At 35.7% G+C, this 19,961-nt stretch overlaps 1 protein-coding gene across 5 annotated transcripts; it reads left to right on the top strand.

Annotated features, from left to right (window-relative positions):
* The first annotated feature begins 588 nt into the window (after positions 1–588).
* Positions 589–17,048, top strand: LOC133304908 (folate transporter 1, chloroplastic). 5 transcript variants are annotated; one of them, XM_061504995.1, is made up of 12 exons: positions 589–883; positions 969–1,045; positions 1,953–2,029; positions 2,737–2,830; positions 3,273–3,366; positions 4,066–4,139; positions 8,855–8,968; positions 9,700–9,771; positions 9,915–9,935; positions 10,036–10,103; positions 10,382–10,514; positions 16,692–16,830. In XM_061504995.1, the coding sequence occupies exons 1-11, from the start codon at positions 766–768 to the stop codon at positions 10,512–10,514; spliced, it is 942 nt and encodes a 313-aa protein (XP_061360979.1). In that variant the 5' UTR covers positions 589–765; the 3' UTR covers positions 16,692–16,830. The 5 variants fall into 5 exon arrangements, with proteins under 5 accessions (XP_061360979.1, XP_061360977.1, XP_061360976.1 ...); XM_061504993.1 differs by lacking the exon at positions 10,382–10,514 and having other exon boundaries at positions 8,858–8,968; positions 16,692–17,048; XM_061504992.1 differs by lacking the exon at positions 10,382–10,514 and having other exon boundaries at positions 16,692–17,048.
* Positions 17,049–19,961: the final 2,913 nt, after the last annotated feature.

Below are 19,961 nucleotides of genomic sequence, written 5' to 3'. Positions count from 1 at the left end.
TTAAAAAAATCTCAAATATTTTAATAGATGAGGTGTCAATATATACATGTACGGGGAGAAGCATTTGTTATTTTACATAAAAAATGGCTCACATTATTAAAAAATTTGAGCCCTTAGATATAAATGGGATCAGTGGACAAGATTAAGAGTATAACTTACACTGGTGTAAAATGATCCTAACCCATATATATATATATATATATATATATTTGATATATTCACGATTTCATTGACTATTTAACTAATTCAGTTTAAACATGACCCGTTATGTTGTTTTAAGTAAAATAATTATATTTTAATCCAGATTTATAAATAATTTATATCTCCCGTCCTTCATAATTCTTTCTCTTTTATAAATGTTAAAAGCCAACAAAAATCTAACGTATTGTTTTTTTTTTTTTTAATTTTCGAATCAATTTTGTTTCGTGACTAATTCGATTTGAAACAAATACAGAATTAAGACATTAAACTCCTTCTAAAAATAACACTAATAATATTGAACAGTATCAAACACATAGTGTCGTTGATTCTGTGTCCTTGACAAAAGGTGGTGTTTCACTTAAAATTGACACAAAAGTTGTCCTTGACAAACACTCTTCCAAACTTCCAGAGGAACGTTTAGAAAGTATCCAAACTTCTCTGTCTCATGAAGGCAAGGTTTTGAGACAATTACTTGAGAGAAAGGCTCCCAATAAAACAGAATCACACTTCGCTTGTCCCACTCTCCATTTTTCAATTCAATAATATCCCGCTCTTCTTCCTTCAATGGGAGCGACCAAGCACGACCAATGGCAGTGGGAGAACGCCACCGCCGGCGCCGCCGCAGGATTCGCCACCGTCGCCGTTGTGCATCCCCTCGACGTTGTCAGAACTAGGTTCCAAGGTTTCTCTCTTTTCTCATATTAAATGAAGATTTCAGATTCGTCGTGCGTTCAATTTTTTTTTTAAAGAACTCTTTGACTTTGCAGTTAACGATGGTCGAGTCTCTCATCTTCCCAGTTATAAGAACACTGCTCACGCCGTTTTCACCATTGCTCGCTTGGAGGTTTGTCGTTTTGTTTAGGTTCTCGGCTTTTGGCTATGGTTTACTACATATTAGGATTTTAATGTTAAGAAAGGAAATTACCTCGATTGGTGAACCTAGTGGCCATAGAGCTTGTTAGAATATATAGAATTGCTTGACACCTTTACTCCCTTGATAGTATAGCTGATGTTCAGGATTAATGTCACATATCTTGACGAGTTTGATAAAGTTAGCACTATTGTTTCTGGTTTTTGTGAAGATTGTAGAGAAACTGAATAAGATTAATACCAGGAATAGAGATATTGTGGTGTGTTATTCACAATGAGATCAACGCGAACAGATCTTTGGTGACTAATTGTGTCAAGCTAGGAAGCACGGATACATACGTGGACATGGATCTGTACCACGTCCATATGGGGATATGACACATTCTAAAAATTATTAAACATGAAATGGCTTAGATACAACAAGCCTTAAATTGAAGATGTCATAAGTTAGCATTAGTCATTGCAGACACAATAAAATACTATCTTTTATCTGATCATTGTGGTATCCCACTTATGTTGGTACTCATATTCAAAAAATAATTAAAATACGTAGGCCAGAAGTATCCAATATCATACGTTTCCAACACCGGTACTGCAACCATTTTTGAGTGTCAGTATTTCACAAGTGTCAAGGCTTAAGTCATTAGACTTCATTTTTCTACATGTGCATGGTCCTTCTTCCACAAATGTTAGGATCTCTGCAGCTAGGATCATAGAAATAAGGCTCAATATCCTTTCTTTCCACTTATAATTGATGGGTTTGGTGTTGACAACTTGTCATCTGTTGCAATTGCAATTATAGGAGAGAAACTTTTGCTTTAGGAACTTCGTGTATGTCATACTATGAATGTTCTACTTATGTGCCAAGCTTTATTTTGCAGGGGTTAAGAGGGTTATATGCAGGCTTTCTTCCTGGGGTTCTTGGGTCAACTATTTCATGGGGTTTATATTTCTTTTTGTAAGTACCAACTTCCATCAGTGAGAATTTGATTGTATTAGGTCATCTTTAAACTATCATTTTTATATCTGACGCTCACTAGGAGAGAATGATATTTTATTTTGTGGCACACTCTTTGATGTTTGTGCATGTAGTATGTATCCTCTCCAGTTTAATTGTAACTTGTTTCAGTGAGTTTGAAAATCTTTTCTCTCTCTCTCTCTCTCTTTCTCACACACACACACACACTCATACTCAAACACAAACACACACACACTCATACTCAAACACAAACACACGCACACACATCTAACTCTTTATTCATAGTCAGGGCCAAATCAATATGCCAATATCTCCTAGTCTACACTACATGTTTATGGAAGAATTATTTTGTTCTCTATGTAAAACATGTATTACCGTCACTATTCCTTAGTAATTAAGGAGTGGTTTCAGCATCTATGTACTTGTATGATAGGACTGTTGTATAGGACCTGGTAGTTGTATTTAACATCAAACAACTTTTGAGAAATCGCATTGCTTGTTCTTTAACATGTCAAAGGATTCTTCCCCCCCATCCCTCCCCTCTCTATTCACCACACTGGAGTTCTTTATTTTTTTATCTCCCAGACTTGAATGATTTGTTATTTTTGTTTGAGTGGTCCCTGGTCCATCTGATTGCTTTCCTAGGTGACACCAAACTCCTTTTTTTTTTTTTTTTTCAATTATAGCTATGACAAAGCCAAACAAAGATATGCTAGGAACAGGGAGGAGAAGTTGAACGCAGGTCTTCATCTTGCCTCGGCTGCTGAAGCAGGTGCTTTGGTGAGTGTGCAAAATTCCAATATTATGAATGGATGGCCACATATATAATTGTTTGTAAGATATTTGGATAGCTAATATGTTGTTCAACCCTGCTGGATTTTGTTTTCATTTGTTGATAGAGTTGAGTTCCTGCATCTCCTGAGGTTTTGTATTTATAAGTTAAATCTTGTTTCTGTTGGGCCCAAGAAGTGATATAATGAAATACTTTTGCTAAACTGTATAGATGGATTTGCCAATGAAAATTATTGTATGTAGAGTGTGTGAGAAAGCTTATATACTTAAGTTTACTACTTCCTTATCTGTGTGCATATCTTCGAGATAATGCTTATCTTTCACTTTTGGATGCTTGGGATTCCAAAGTCTGCCAAACATATTTTCGCACATTCCTGAATGGGGTCAAAACTGAACCTTTAGTTATTTTGGTTTCATTGCCGATTGTCAGGTTTGCTTGTGCACCAATCCTGTTTGGCTAGTAAAAACAAGATTGCAGCTTCAGACTCCTCTTCATCAGACACGGCCATACGCTGGGCTTTACGGTCTGCTCCCCATCTTACATTAACTTTATTCTGAACTGTTCACTTTGGGGTTTTACTTTCATAGTATTCATGTCATTTCTACTTCAGCTCCAGACTTTAGCTATAAATTTATAGCTTACTTATTATCTTTTACTTTTACACAATCTTTCTTAATCTTAGTTACCTTACCCCAAGTTGGTTTTGAAATTAGTATCCAGAAGTTGAAAGATAGATCATTTTCACCCATTGATTTTATTTGAGTCAGAGTATTTTGTGGAGCATTTATCCTTTTGACATAAAAATGGTCATGGCAGTTTCTATATCACCACTATATGTGTAAAAATATAAATATTCAGTCATTTAATACTAACCGGTATTAAGCATACTTATTCATCCCATTTATTCCATGGCATTATTTTGGATGATGTTGATTTTCAGACCGTAGTTTAAATATTAGGAAAAAAAACATAGTTTAAACTTTACTTTTTATATAGATGATTTCACTTGTTTTGAGAAAGGAATGATCAATTAAGATATAAGAGTCAGGTACATAAGTTGACTTTATTTTTTCTATTTTAATGGGGGTCAGATGGATATGTTTCTTTCAACTACCTAAAAAATGATAGTCGCTGTATATTTGGTTTATTGTGGTTATATTCATCAGTATGTGAATTGCTAACCAGTCATGAAACTTTTTTATCTGCAAAAATCAAATATCAGATGCATTTAGGACCATAATGAGGGAAGAAGGATTTAGTGCACTTTACAGAGGGATAGTTCCTGGTCTATTTCTGGTATGTTGCTGGCTCTTGTTATTTTGCCTGTCGATCTTGGCACTTAAAAAAATTAATTAAACATCAAATATAATGTGTGAAATTGTGCTTAAATAAAGATAAAAGCCTTATTCACCCAAAAGAAAAAAGAAAAAAGAGGGGAAAAAGAAGAAGATAAAGGTCTTTCTTTTCCAATCTATAATGAATATTGTGCGTGTGGCAGCTAGAAATTTACAACAATATACTCATGCAAGTAATATAGAATGAGTAAGAGTATCGTCCCACATAGAAACTAACAAAGTGTGATGAATGCAAGTGACTAACCAGTGGTTGCTTGAGGAGTTAAAATAAAAACAAGTCATATAAGTCAATTGGTGAAAGGATGAAGATGTAAATTAGTAAGCAAGGCAAGATTTGATCAAAAGATCAGATATGGAAGGGACTGGGTATCAATTTTCTCATTACTGCTACTGTCACCAGAATTGCTATAAAAATTGATACGCCAATTCAATCAGTTAACCAGAACTCGAATATTTGCAAGTGTTTTGCAACAGACTCAATTAATATCCCTGATTTCATTTTTTACACATTCCTATGCAAGACATGAAACCAGAAATCAAGTCAAGCCCATATGATTATGCATTCCTGAAATTTACTAAATTGATTAAGTTTTAACACAACTCAACCAACTCACATTGCTTAATGTAAGTCTAATTTTAATTACTTTCCGGCAAATCAAAACCACATATCTTTGCTTATAAATTGCTAGTAAATAACAAAGTTTTATAAGAAAAACAATATTAAGAAAACTGATTTAAATTGCTAACAAAAGGTTCAAGTTAAGTGCTTTATCCACCCAATCAAGTGAGTTTAGCTCATGGTTACAAAACAAAGTACTAGAAATGACTACATTATGTCATAATTGAAATACAACTAATACAAATCAAAATAAGAAGAAAAAGAAAGGTGAAGTCAGCTCAATGTCCAATGGAGACAATCATCCAGCATCAGCAAGCTTTTTGTCCTCTTATGCTTAAAATTCCCCATGATGTAGCAAGCCCTTGTCCATTCTCCTTCTCTTGAACGATCAAAAGATTGTACCTGCTTCTCTTGTTGTCCTTTCTTTTTCCTTTTATGCTAGGTTTGAGGTAGAGAAGCCGTGTCTCCCCATCCATTGGCTGAGATCGATTCTTCAAAAAGCATAACCTCTTTTTTTTTTTTCTTCTGCCCATGATAGCCTGAAAGTGGAATCTTCTTTAACTTCTTTGAATGCTTTAAGATAAGAGTGTGATCAACCTGACTCTATCTGTATTCCAAAGACACCAATGCCTTTGTGAATCTTCCAAACCATGCACGGGAAGATTGCTTTAGTCCATAGACAGATTTTTTTTAACTTGCATACCTTATTTTCTCTTCAAGGATTATCATATCCGGGTGAAATTTCCATGTAGATTTCCTTCACCAAATCTCATGATGAAGGCATTTTTAACATCTATTCCTACCCACGATGAGCAGCAATAAAGAGCTATGAAGCACCGACACTTCAAAAATCATGACGTGTCGTGTTCGACACTTCCCGACACTCCAATACTCGTTGCAAAGACTCAAAAAAGGTTCAAAGGTTACGTTGCGTTGCATTTTGAGTTTCAACTATTAGATTCGTTAGATTACGATTACGATTTTATTAAGTTTAATATAAACATTTGGGTATCTTATGTTTCTTTGCAAAATAAATGGGTATTATAAGTTTAGCTTTATTTTTTTGTTAAATTATTGAATACTAAATATAATATACATTACATAAATTAAAAATATTTATAATATCAAAACGTGTCCTAACGTGTCGAAATTTAACATTTTTAGAATTAACGTGTCGGAGTGCCGTGTCGTGTCGTATCCCATGTCCCGTGTCAGTGTCGGCGCAACATAGATAAAGAGTAAAACTTTTATAGTATTCATCTTTGCTACTGGAGAAAATGTCTTCCGATAGTCGATTCCATAAGTGGGAGTGTATCCTTTTGCAACTAACCTTACCTTATATCGATCCATTGTATCATTAGACTGATATTTCAAGGTATATATTCATATGCAATTGACTAGTCTTTTTCCCCTAGTCATTCAACAATCTCCCATGTTCCATTCTTATCCAATTCCCTGACCTCCTCATTTGTGGCTTGAACCCAGTTCTTATCCTTCATCCCTTCTTGCACCATTGCTGGGATTATGATAGAACCAAAGACTAAAATGAAACTCTTGTGCTGCATAGAAAGGTTTTTAGAAGAGACAAATTAGGAAATAGGATAATTGGTATAAGACATTTTTCCTTTTCTTGAGGGAACGGGTGAAAAGATTACACTCTTTTGAAAATGAAGACAAAAATATAGACAGACTATAACAAAGAGAAAGGAGGGTGTCCAAGATGCTTATGTTGAAGCCAAATTTGAGAAGTAGGAATTTCGAAGTTGGATTGAGGACAATAAAGTAGCAGCTTCTGACTGGGACTAACTTCTTCATGCATGGAAAGGAGATAATAGAACTTTGTTCCTTATCAACTCAAATCGTTCTTTGTTGGGTTTGGAAGAAGAAGAAGAACCTGGCGTCGTAGACTTGACTGGGACTAACTTCTTCATGCATGGAAAGGAGATAATAGAACTTTGTTCCTTATCAACTCAAATCGTTCTTTGTTGGGTTTGGAAGAAGAAGAAGAACCTGGCGTCGTAGACTTATTATCAAAGCTGATCCATCATTGGGTTTGTCGTCAAAGCTGGGTCTTTGATGGTTGGCCAGATGGTAGTTGGCAGTTCTTCTGGTGGGGTCCAATTAGAGAAGAGGTGGTAGCTGGCGATAGCTATGGCAGGCTTTGTAATTGGGAAAGGAATGGGTTCAATGAAGGCACCAAGGTGCTTGCAATGATACCATGTCAACCACCCAACTTAACTATTGGTTCTTTATATGGTATCAAAGTTTTACAATTTAAGGGTCTAGAGTTCAATTCTTGTTGTCCCCATTTTTCTGATAATGTTTAATTTCCATGTTTCAAACCCTAAAAAATGGCTCTTGGTGTGGTAGGGCTATAAATTGTCCACGCTTCAATCTTACAAGGCTCTTGGTGTGAGGGGGTATATTAAGGAATAATATAATAAAATAATATAAGTGTCTTCATCTAACTTTTGGGGTTAATTGGTTTTTTACAAGCAGGCTAGGGTTAATTTTGCAGAAGTAGAGTTTCCCAAATCAAGAGCTTTGATTTGATATCAACTTCAATGATTAGGGACTGAATATTAATTTTGAATTGATAAATGAACTGTACAATGCATTACAATATATAGGCTAAACTAAATAATTACTTCCCTAAAATAAGGCTCAATTAACTAATGAACTATCCTAGTAACAAAATAATTTACTATTTTTACAAATGTAATTGGTGTGGGACTGTTATAACAAATGCGATTAATAAATTTTCAAACTTTTCATCTGAGACCAAAAGTATGATATAAAAAAAAGGGTATTAAAATGATTTGCAGATTTTGTTTTGAATGACAGTGGAGTATATGCTTGATATGTTTAAATATAGTGATCATGTTATGTAAATGACAATTCGATGGAGGGATCTGTCTCTGTCCTGATTTTTCTGATAGCTTAAAAGTTTGAGATGGTTCTACCAAAAAAAAAAGTTTAAGATGGGTTAGTTGCAACTGCCCGGATTTTCAAGTAGTGCGTATACATTTTTCTCAAACTTTATATTATGTCACTATGATCATTAGTGATATTTAGTAAAGCACAGAAACATGCTTGTAAAGGGAAAACTCTGATGCACGAGGCTCTCCTCGACTTGCGAGGGTTGGGATGAGGGTCAATGGTACGTAGCCGTACCCTTGTATTTTCGTAAAGAGACTGTCTCCCAAACTTGAACCTGTAACCTTGGTCAAGGCTCACCCTCTATTATCATCATAAAAAAGATTTGGGAAAATTACAGTTTAGGAATCATTGTCCAAAATATTGATAATTTAGGAACATTTAACTATTGGAGTGTTTAACAATATCCTAAGAGAAATCTTGTGTTAACTACCTTCATCATCAATAACAACTTTATCCCAAATTAGTTGGGGTTGGTGGTCAATGAACCCAAATGAAAGCAAGAAAAGACGGAGGAAAAGAAAAATAAATAAATGTAGGGAAAAAGGACTAAAAAGAGCCATTTGGAACATAAGAAACATGTTAGCTTAATTAACCACTTAAGTTATATATTTTTTTCAAATTGGAAATATTTTTCCATAAAATTTCTAAATTTTAAATATAAACAAATTTCAATTCATTACATGGGATGAAGTGGCAGTAGAAATAACTTCCAGAAAACATGGCTGGAAAATAAAGGAAGAATCTGCTTGTCATTTAATCTGATTCATTGGGTGGATTGCATATTTATTTAAATTTGGTAATTCTTTCGTTGCCAGGATATTAATAAGGTTCCCTGAATTTATGGCTGAAAATTTAATTGTATTTAAACCTATACCTTAATATGATAATTTTTCTTCAAGTGTTTTAGTTATTTATCAAGCTTTTTTAGTTTATTTTGTATTTACTAAAGCCATTATTAGGTTGCTGCTTTTTCTAGGATGTGGAAGGGCAATTTTAAAATTCGGATTGGCTATATTAACTATTAAGTATTCACAAAATCATACATATTATTGTCTTTCTATGGTTTATTGAGATCTTACTTTATTTTTGTGCTTCAGCAGGTATCTCATGGTGCTATTCAGTTCACAGCATATGAGGAGCTTCGTAAATTTATTGTCGATTTGAAGAGTAAGGGATGTAAAATACACCATCAAAACCCTGATAAATTGTTGGTAAGTCAATGGACCTTGGATCCATTTAACTCTGAAAATATACATGTACTGGACCATTTACACTTCTTAAATGATTGTTTGATAATTGACCTTTTTGGCCACTGTTAAGGCTCTTTGAGATCTTGCTCCTATAAATCATTGCTCCAGGTTGGTAAAGCAAAGTGATGCATTTCATGAATAACTCTAAGGTTGATGCATATATGTGGATAGGATGACTATAGTTTTGACTAGATCGTAAACTGTCTTGGTCATGGTATATAAGCTGATATCAACCACTGTCTTGGTGCCTAAATGATTGTTTGACATGGGTTAACGCAGTCCAAACTGTGGAGTTATGTTAATTTTTTTTAAGTAGAATATAACATAAACTAGTGCATAACATATTGGCTCTTCCATTCATGCATGGAACCATTTGTCAAAATTGCTTAATTAGTTCAAATTAATGCATTGCAATATTATACCACCCTTCCTTCAGATTTTAAGGCTTTATTAAGTTGTTCAAATGACTGTGTTGAATTCAGGGACATGTTAAATGAGAGGAAATGTAGTTATGCGTATCCTACATTTCATTTTTACAAGCTTATGTCTTTTTAAGACGGGTTTGAGTCTAGTACTCTCAGCTTCCTGCTATGTGATGCTTACAAATGATTCCAATTTAATCTGTGTTATATCAAGGCTTTTTTTCCAAGACTTACGGTTGGAGTGTTTTCATGACTTATTCTTTTCCCCAGAATTCGGTTGATTATGCCGTTCTTGGAGCAACATCAAAAATTGCTGCAATACTTCTAACTTATCCATTTCAGGTACCACTGTCTGTTCCCCTCTCTTTTGGACGAGATGGATTTTAGACTCTAGAGTCCTTGACTATGATAAATCAATCTTTGAAGAAGTTGCTTTCTGATGAGACACTGTTTTTTTTTCCTCCTTTTTTTTTTTTTTTTTTCAGGTTATACGGGCTCGATTGCAGGTACAAGAGTGTAATTACGAAGATAGGGATATTACATACTGCTTTTCTTTTAACTGTGCATCGTTTTCAGAGCTGGACTGAAATTTCTTTCTCAATGCAGCAACGACCTAGTGGTGATGGGGTTCCGAGATATATGGACAGTTGGCATGTTGTGAAAGAAACTGCACGGTACGCATTAAAACCCATCCAGATTTAGTTTGCATCTTTTCATTGACAAAGGACGAAGGTGAAACTGGATTAGGACTCATAAATATTATTGGTGATTAAAGATCATTGCATTCCTTAGGCCTTGGCAACACAATAGGTTGACTCTTGGTGCAACACTGCCAACAAATTATGAATACTCTATTTTGTTAATTTTGCATCTATCCAAATTAATATGCTCTTGGTCGTTTTGAATTCAGTTAATTATTTTGTGTATTATAGATTTTGTTTTGTTCTTGCAGATTTGAAGGTGTCCGAGGTTTTTACAAGGGAATTACCCCAAACCTTTTGAAAAATGCTCCTGCTTCTTCAATAACTTTTATTGTTTATGAAAATGTTCTAAAATTTCTTAAAGTGGCTCGAAGGAATGACTAAGTATTTTCCTTTTTCCTTGATGATTCTTTCGTTCTTTCTGTTTTTGGGGCTTAATTTCCTCTCTTATTTGATAATATCATTGGAAAATTGCTCATTTTCCTTATCCTTTTCAGTGATGGTATAGAAAATAAAAAGATTTATTTAGATAGTTGACTTAACAAATTTCTAGGGATAGCTACTGTAAAATTGTATAGCTCCTAAGACTGAGTGAGATATATTTGTTGTGTGAGCCTATACAACCTAACCCTTTGTAACAATTAATTATTAATCAGAAATATATATATAAAAAAGGGGTTTCTTATTTCCTTTATTTTTCGTGACTGTGCTCGTGGCTTTAGAGCTATGGCGTAATCAAGCCTAGCCGGTATCTAATTTTGTTCTTTTTCTTCTCTATTTTCATTCGGTTTTTTTTTTTGTTCTCAATTGAGAGTTGGAAGAGGAATTCTATAGAATGCGCCCCTTAGTTTTGAAGAGAAGTTTGGAGGGAAGGTTTCTAAGTTGAAGAAATCACTTTAGAGACTAAAGTTTTCTTCAAGGGCTTGGTTTGAAAGGTTTACCAAGTTTGTTAGAAAAGGAGGATTGTTACAAGAAGAAGCTCTAGGAGAGAAAAGCAGCCTTCGGTGAGATTGAAAGATTACGTGGCTTAGCTTAAGTGGGTGCATGTGAAACGTGTCATAGAAATAGATGATGTATTGTGTGTGTGGCACACATATGCCTTTAGTAATAACACTTTATGTATTGGCTGTGTTAACCGTAATACGTGGTCATAGGATAAGTACAGATGGATTCATATAAGAAACACATTGTAGCATTGGAATTACTACTCAGAATATACAATCAGTTATTTTTCTTTCTCTTGTTTTCTCTGTTCTTCTCTTGTTAGGTCAATTCCTAACAACTGGTGCTTTCACTTGAACTCCACCTGTTCAACGAAATGCGCGTTCAGGATCTTGCGGAGGAATTCAACACGTTCCAACAACGTGTAGATACTCGGTTGACTGACAATCAATCGCACCTTTCCCGTGTGGAAACTCGCTTGGATGATTATTAGAATCAAATAGCGTTGATAGTTTCTCAATTACAGCAACTCAATACAACGGTGATGGCCATGGATGCACGTCATCGAGATCCTCCTTTTCGCACTCCACCAATTCATCCACAAGTGGATGGCCGCAACGTATCCAAGGCAATTCGCTTGGAGATTCCTGTGTTTAGTGGTGTGGACCCTAATAATTGGATTTTTCGAACTGAATTGTTCTTTGTTCTTCAACAAATTCCGAAAGAGTTCAAGGTTCCTATGGCTGGGTTGCGCATGGAAGGTATGGCATCAGGGTGGTACCAGTGGATGTATAATAGTGGCTTGATTGGTTTGTGGCCAGATTTGACAAGGTTGCTGCGTGAGCGGTTTGGAGCCTCTGCTTATACGAATCTTAAGGGTGTATTGTCCAAATTGACTCAATTGGGTACCCTTCGTGAGTATATACAGCAATTTGAGATGTTGCTTAACCAGGTACCAGGGTTGGGTGATGATTTATATCTTGAGTTTTTTGTCTCCGGTCTTCAACCTGAACTCCGAAGCACAGTGCAACTCAGATCACCGATGAATTTGCATCAAGCAATGCAACAAGCATTGGCTTATGATGATCATCATACCGAACTTCGTGCTTCCTTTTCTGCGGGTGGTAAGAAATTTGGCTTTAAGAATTTTTCTTCTCATGACGCTGGGGGTTCTTCTATTGGATCGACTTCAGTACCTCCAATAAACCTTCCAAAGCCCACTGTGCCTCAATTACCTGCACCTAATCCGTTATTGGCATTACCTGCTCCTACCAATATGAAGAAGTTTTGTCATGCAGAATTGCATAAGAGGCGTGAGTTGGGACTTTGTTATTACTGTGAGGAAAAGTGGCATGCTAAGCACAAGTGTAAAATCAAGTTGTTTTTAATGGTGGGAGATGTTGATGAAGTACACGAAGGTTTAGAGGAGGAAGAAGAGATTGTATGGCATTCGACCAGCAGCAATAAAAACTCACAGGATGGTGCTCTTCATGCCCTGGCTGATCATTCAGGCACACGTTCTTTGGTGTTCACAACAATTATTGAGGACCGTGTGTTTCATGTGTTGATAGATTCTGGAAGTACACATAATTTCCTTGACCGACAGGTAGCCCTTGACTTGTGCTTACCTATGACTCGTTCCAAAAGAATAAGAGTATTCTTAGGTAATGGGGAATTTTTGTCCACTGATAAGAAATGCCTTAAGGTACTAATCAACTTACAAGGTCATGAGTTCACCATTGATTTCTGGGTGTTGGAGCTTTGTGACCTTAGCATTGTCTTAGGAATGCCTTGGTTGGCGGCCCTTGGCAAGGTCACCCATGACTATGTTAGCTCTTCAATGGAATTTCAGTGGCAAGGACGACATGTTTTGTTGGAGGGAAATAAGGGAAGTAATGAATCCGACGACATGGTGAATTACATGAATGGCAGGAAGCTGAGTTGCTTGGCATTGTTGCAGCATACAGAAAACAGTCCTAGTGGTTCGGGAAGTGAACTGAAGGCTATTAAGGAGGTGATTCCTGATAAATTGTGGGATGTTTTGTGGCAGTATCAAGAAGTATTCCAGATTCCACATGAGCTTCCTCCTTTTAGGGGCAGGGATCACACTATACATCTAGTAGAAGGATCAAGGGCTGTGAATGTTAAACCATATCGATATGGCCACCATCAGAAGGCAGAGATAGAGCGACAAGTGACTGAATTGCTGGCAGCTGGTTTAATACAGCACTCCCAGAGCCCTTTTTCATCTCCTATTCTCTTAGTGCGTAAGAAGGATGACACTTGGAGAATGTGTATAGATTATAGGGCATTGAATGCCATCACAGTGCAGGACAGGTTTCCCATTCCAACCATTGATGAGCTCCTAGATGAGTTAGGGGGAGCTAGAATTTTTAGCAAATTTGACTTGAGAGCAGGGTACCATCAAATTAGGGTACTGCCTCAAGATGTGGAAAAAACAGCTTTTAGAACCCATGAGGGCCACTATGAGTTCCTAGTGATGCCATTCGGTTTGACTAATGCTCCAGCTACATTCCAAGCCGTGATGAATCAGCTGTTCAAGCCTCATTTACGCAGATTTATAATTGTATTCTTCGATGATATATTGGTCTTTAGTAAATCTATGGAAGAACATGTTGAGCATTTGGCTACTGCTTTGAGTTGTTTGCAGGTACATAAATTTTTCGTGAAGGTGTCTAAATGCTCATTTGGGGCTGTGTCCATAGAATATTTGGGTCATGTTGTATCCAGCCAAGGAGTTCATGCCGACCCGAAGAAAATTCAAGCCATGATGGAGTGGCCCTTGCCTTGTAATCTGAAACAATTGAGAGGATTCTTGGGCCTTACGGGTTATTTACCGTCGTTTCGTAAGGAATTATGCCATGCTCGCGGCCCCACTAACAAATCTGCTCAAGGTTTCAGAAGAATTTGTGTGGACCGAGGCAGCAACTTCAGCATTCCATCATTTGAAGGAAACCATGAGTAAGACTCCAATATTAATTTTACCAAATTTTTCTCTTCCTTTTGTCATTGAAACAGATGCTTCAAGCAGTGGAGTAGGAGCAGTACTCTTGCAGCAGGAAAGACCTCTAGCTTTCTTCAGTAAAAAGTTGGGAATGAGGATGGCTAACTCTTCCACTTACGTACGGGAATTGTATGCTATTACGGCTGCTGTTAAACGGTGGAGACAATTCTTGCTGGGCTCCAATTTCGTGATTAGGACTGACCATAAGAGTATAAAGGAGCTACTGAATCAGACCATCCAGACAACAGAGCAACAAAAATACCTCTGTAAATTGCTTGGGTACTCATTCACAATTGAGTACAAAAGGGGCAGTAGTAATGTGGTAGCAGATGCGTTATCAAGAGTGCATGATGATGGGGGCTGCACACCTTGATTTCAGAACCGGTCTTTAATGTTCTTGAGGAAGTAAGGAAGCAAAACTCACAGGATCCTTATCTGTTACAATGTCATGAAAAATTTAAAACTGATCCTGGAGCGGATAGTTCATTGTCAATTAAGGATGGTATCCTATTCCATAGTAACCGTTTTTTATTAAGCTCCAATTCTTTGATTCCAATTCTGATTCATGAATATCATGCTACACTAGTGGGAGGGCATGCAAGGGTTTTGCGCACGTTTCTTCGGCTCTCTGCCATTTTTTATTGGAGTTCCATGAGAGAAGATGTGAGAAATTTTGTGGCTCAATGTCTGGTTTGTCAGCAAGTTAAATATGAAACGAGCAAACCGAGTGGACTACTGCAACCTTTAACTGTACCAGAAGGGGTGTTTGAAGACTTGTCTATGGATTTTATTGTGGGATTACCTATGTCTCGAGGATAGTCAACTATTCTAGTTATAGTTGATAGGCTCTCAAAATTTGCCTATTTTGGCAGATTGCCTCAATCCTTTACTGCAACAACAGTGGCCAAACTCTTTTGCGAGTTAGTAGTTTACAATCATGGCTTTCCTAGATCAATAGTGACTGACTGAGATCCTATATTCGTGAGTCAGTTTTGGTCACAGCTATTCAAGTTAAGTGGAACTTCATTGCACACTAGTTCCGCATATATCATCCGCAATCGGACGGGCAAACTGAGGTAACTAATCGTTATCTTGAACAGTATTTGCGTTCTTTCTGTCACGAAAAACCGAATTGCTGGTCAGAATTTCTAGGATGGGCACAATTCCATTACAATTCAAGTGTGCATTCAAGCATTGGTATGGCTCCATACACTGCTGTCTTTGGTAAACAACCTATGCATATTCCTCCTTGTCCTAGAGGATTAATAAAGGTGGAGGCAATTGAGGCCTTGGTGGTGCAAAGAGATGAAATCCTCTCACGGCTAAAATCTCAGCTACTGCAAGCTAGAAACCGTATGAAAATGCAGAGTGATAAACACAAGAAGCTTATCTATCTACCAGTGGGTATAAGCTTAAGTGAGTTTACTTTACCAGTGGGTATAAGCTTATCTATCTACACACCTCCATTCATTACCAAACATTACCTAGTAGACTACAATATTTTTCTACTCATGTTTCTAACATCACTTTCAATTTTTGGGTAATTTTGTCTACCTACATTTTTACCTCTTAACTGTCATTTTAACTCCTTTCTAACCAAATGTGACTTTATTTCTTTTCTTTTTTCTACTTTCCTTATAATTTTTCTTCAATATTAAATCCACAACTACTAGTGAGGGTTATTATATCAACGACTAGTGGGAAGAGTGATCTATCTTGCTTATACTAGACCTGATTTGGCTTATGGAGTTAGCATTGTCAGTCATTTCATGCATGACCTAAGGGAGAAACACATGCATGCAGTAGACAGAATTCTCCTGTATCTAAAGGTCACTCCAGACAAAGGACTACTACTTCAGGAGGGAAAAATCTATCCTTGGAAGTATATACTAACGCTGATTATGCTGGGTCCGTAATGGATCGACGGTCAACCTCGGGCTACTGAATGTTTCTATAAGGAAATTTAAAAACCTAGAGAAGTAAAAAGCACAATGTGGTTGCTAGATCAAGTGCTGAGGCAAAGTTTCGAGTCATGGCCCAAAGCATTTGTGAATTATTATGGCTAAAAATTATCCTAGATGATCTCAAAATAAGATGTGAAGGACCTATGAAGTATTTCTGTGATAATAAATCAGCCATCTGTATAGCTCACAATCTCGTTCAATACGACATAACCAAGCATATTGAGATTGATCGTCACTTTATCAAAGAAAAATTTGACAGCGAACTAATTAATACACCTTATATTCCCTCTGGTCGTTAACTACCAGGTGTCTTGAACAAGGGATTTCCCACAGACAGATTTCAAGAACTTACTGACAAGCTGTGAATGATAAACACTCATTCCTCAGATTGAGAAGTAGTGTTGTAAATATTGAAAAAATATATGTAATTATTTGTTTCCTTTATTAGCCAGATTTGTTTAGGATTTAGACAGATTATGTTTAGGATTTGGGGTTACCATTTTAGGCCCATTAGTTTTTTTGTAAATATTGTAACCTTGTAAATATTTCTCTGAGTATGAATAATATTTCCATATTTTCCCTTTTCAAGTCATGTTTATCTAACATTTGTTGAATGCCTCATGAAAATAGGTTAATGGAGTTGGGCAAGGCTACTCACGGCCAGAAGATGTTAAAAGTGCCTTTGCCAGCGAAACCACTTGGGAGCGCCCTCCTGGTCCTTCTCAAGGTGCATGGAAACCAAGAGAAAGACAATATGGCGCCATTTGAATGTGCACTCACTTTTTTCTTTTTGCTTTATTTACTGACAGTACGTTAACATTTTATCTAATTCTTTGGAATTTCTTCTGCCAAGAATGTCATTTGGATCAATTCATATTATGGGATTTTGAAGCCTCAGTCATCATGTATTTCTTTGTTAACAAAATTCACAGCTAGAAGTAAAGAAGAGGTAGTTATAGCATGAATCTAGCTGCTGAATTGCATTCAACGGATCTTATTGAAATTTTGACTTTTGATATAGTTCAGTTGTGTTGTTTGATCGATGTAAGTTAGTCCATTTTTTTTTTTTTTTTTTTTTTACCATTTTGTGGGATAATGCATGAGCTTAATTGTGGTTGATGTTTTTGTTGTGATGAGTTAATCTTATTGGTCGAACTAATAGAAATATGAGTTGCTTCAAATTAGTAGCAATTATGATAATGATGGAAACAAATTGATTGCCGATGAAATCGGCGGTATGAGTGGAAGACCTTATTTTACTTGTTTTGCCTAGCATAAGTTTAATAAATATTAAATACTTTTTTCGATCCTCAACAAATTTTACGATGTCCGCTTTAGTCCCTAACAAATAAAAAGGCTATTCGTAGTCTTTAGGAAATTTAAAGTGGATCAATTTTAGTCTTTTTGAGGGACTAATATAGGTCTTTTTTGAATGTGAGGGACCACGATTTTAACTAAATGGGTCCATTTTGAATTTCTTAGGGACCATGAATAACCTTTTTATTTGCTAGGGACTAAAGCGGGCATCAAATTTGCTGAGGACCAAAAAAGATATTTATTCTTTAATAAATTTTAGCTTAAGAAAAAAGCACTTTGTAGATTTACAAAAGGAAAAAATAATTGTCATTCTCATTATAAAACTTTGGAAGAGTGACTTTTAAGGGGTAGAGGTTTAGGTTCTTACACCAAGCAAGCCTTCTGATAGGTTTTGATATGTATTTATGATCTTCCAAATCCACATGTTATTTCTGACGTAATGCATTTACCAAGTGTATTGCACGCACGCTAGAGTACATCATAGAAGATGGCATATTAACTCTAGTTCATATCCCACTTTTTCATTTAAAACACTCATTTCTTTGTAGCTCGAGCTATATGATACAAGTTAGAATAAGATCGGACAGACATAGCTGGAGCATTCTAAAACAACTCTTAGTATAATCCAAGGTTGCTATTATTTTCAATGGTCATAGCATATGCTCTATCACGCAAAATTAAAATATAAGTAAAGCTAAGCATATAATGCTAAACCAAAAGATGACAACTCTAGTTGAAGAAGATTAGACTATTATCCTGGAAAAAAAAGTAGGTTACCAACCATACCTATTCCCTCACTACATTGCATCAAGACTTTCGTTCCTGGTTTTGGTCAGAGAGGGCTTAAAAATAAAAATAAAAAAAATAAAAAAAATAAAAAAAAAACTATTGTTGAAGGCTATATATAATACACCGACACTTTAACAAATTTGGATACTCCGATATTTTTCGACATTCCAACTCGAGTTGTAAAGATTCAAAAAACGGTTTGAAGGTTGCGTTACATTATGTTTTTAGTTTCAACTATTAAATTCGTTGGATTATAATTATTCTTTTAATGAGTTTAGTATAAATATTTGGGTATAGGTTATTCTGCCTACTCTTATTTTGCCTATCTCTCTTAACACCATTAGATTATAATATCATCTAATGGTGGAGATTTGCAGAATAAAATAATTTTTCTTCTTACTACCTCCCACACTCTTTCTCTCTCCTCCCCTTTCTCTCTTTCGATTTGCGTAATTTACAATCTGAATTTATATTTGAATCTAAATCCAATCAATGATTAATGACATGATAATTCTGCTGGATGGATATAATTTTCAAAATTCCTTGAATCTGATATAATTGAACACGACAGAAACCACAAAAATACAAAAAAATGAAAACCACGAAGAATCCCTTCCTTTGAATTAATCCACGATTACCCTAACGTTTCTATTTTGCTATTGAAATTTGAAATCGAATCAACTTATCTCCTTCTTTTTCTTATCTTTTTTTTTCACCTTGAAGTGGGGAAAGGATCTCTGTTCTTTCTATGTTACGCCCAACAACATGCATACCTATATGACATCTGGATTTGTTTCTTCTTGACACCCCTTTTCAATTTTTTATGTAAATGCTCATAACAATAGCTGAGTTGGATGAATTGAGAAAAAAGCTTGCACCTTCTTTTGATGCTGAAGCGCCATTAAAGAGAGAGAAAGAATGAGAGGCATTGAGAAAGAGAAAGGGGTAAAAGATTTTATTTTATATAGTAAATCCCCATCATTGGATAATATTATAGTCCAACGGTATTGAAAGGGGTAGGCAAAGGTAGGCAAAATAAGAGTAGGCAGAATAACCTATTCCAAATATTTGAGATATTTTATTATTTTTGCAAAATTGAGGGGTATTATAATGTTAGTTTTATTTTATTTTAAATTATTGAATATTAAATATAATATACACTATATAAATAAAAAATATTATTTAATATCAAAATGTGTCCTAACATATCAAAATATAATATTTTTTAAAATTAATGTGTAGAAGTGTGATGTCTTGTATCCGAATACTAACATTGGTTGGAGCAAAGTTTCTAAGGTCCCGGACCAAAAATTATTTGGTGGGACTACGGTGAGGAAAGGAAGAAAAGGTTGAGGAGAGATGAAAGAGAAAAAAAATTAATTTAACTGTCAATATTTTAGTGGAAGGACCATGATCTTGGACCACGTTACAAAATTCCCATTGGTTGAAGATTTTGAAGTCAAAAAGCATTCCCACTTGATGGAGGTCGAGTAGGACAGCTGCCAACTGTATCTTTATAAGATGAAGAAAAAGTGAATCAGAGTAAAAATTTTAATAATGTATCCGCAGTGATCATGTAAGGAAGGGGGCGAACGGGTCAAAAAGCAATTCTGTTTTTATGTAGCCGACTAAACTTTGGTTCTATAAAACAACATGAATCAATCGAAGGAAAGATATGGAAGAATTGCTTCTGGGAGATTCACCGTTAATTCAAGTAATAAATTTTAGCTGGCTTGTGTACCCTTCTACCAGGTTCAATACTCATGGCCTTTTCTATGTCAAGCATGTTTACTT

The sequence above is a fragment of the Gastrolobium bilobum genome, unplaced genomic scaffold (genome assembly GCF_033153095.1).
Source record: "Gastrolobium bilobum isolate Gb01-03AN ecotype WA unplaced genomic scaffold, APGP_CSIRO_Gbil_v1 utg10441, whole genome shotgun sequence".
Lineage (NCBI taxonomy): Eukaryota > Viridiplantae > Streptophyta > Magnoliopsida > Fabales > Fabaceae > Gastrolobium > Gastrolobium bilobum.
This window is presented reverse-complemented; position numbering and strand designations above follow the sequence as displayed.

Coding starts and splice junctions, on each gene's coding strand:
- LOC133304908 (XM_061504992.1), top strand. CDS start 766: ATGGGAGCGACCAAGCACGACCAATGGCAGTGGGAGAACGCCACCGCC. Junction 2,831..3,272: donor CTGCTGAAGCAGGTGCTTTG/GTGAGTGTGCAA, acceptor GCCGATTGTCAG/GTTTGCTTGTGCACCAATCC. Junction 8,969..9,699: donor AAAACCCTGATAAATTGTTG/GTAAGTCAATGG, acceptor TCTTTTCCCCAG/AATTCGGTTGATTATGCCGT.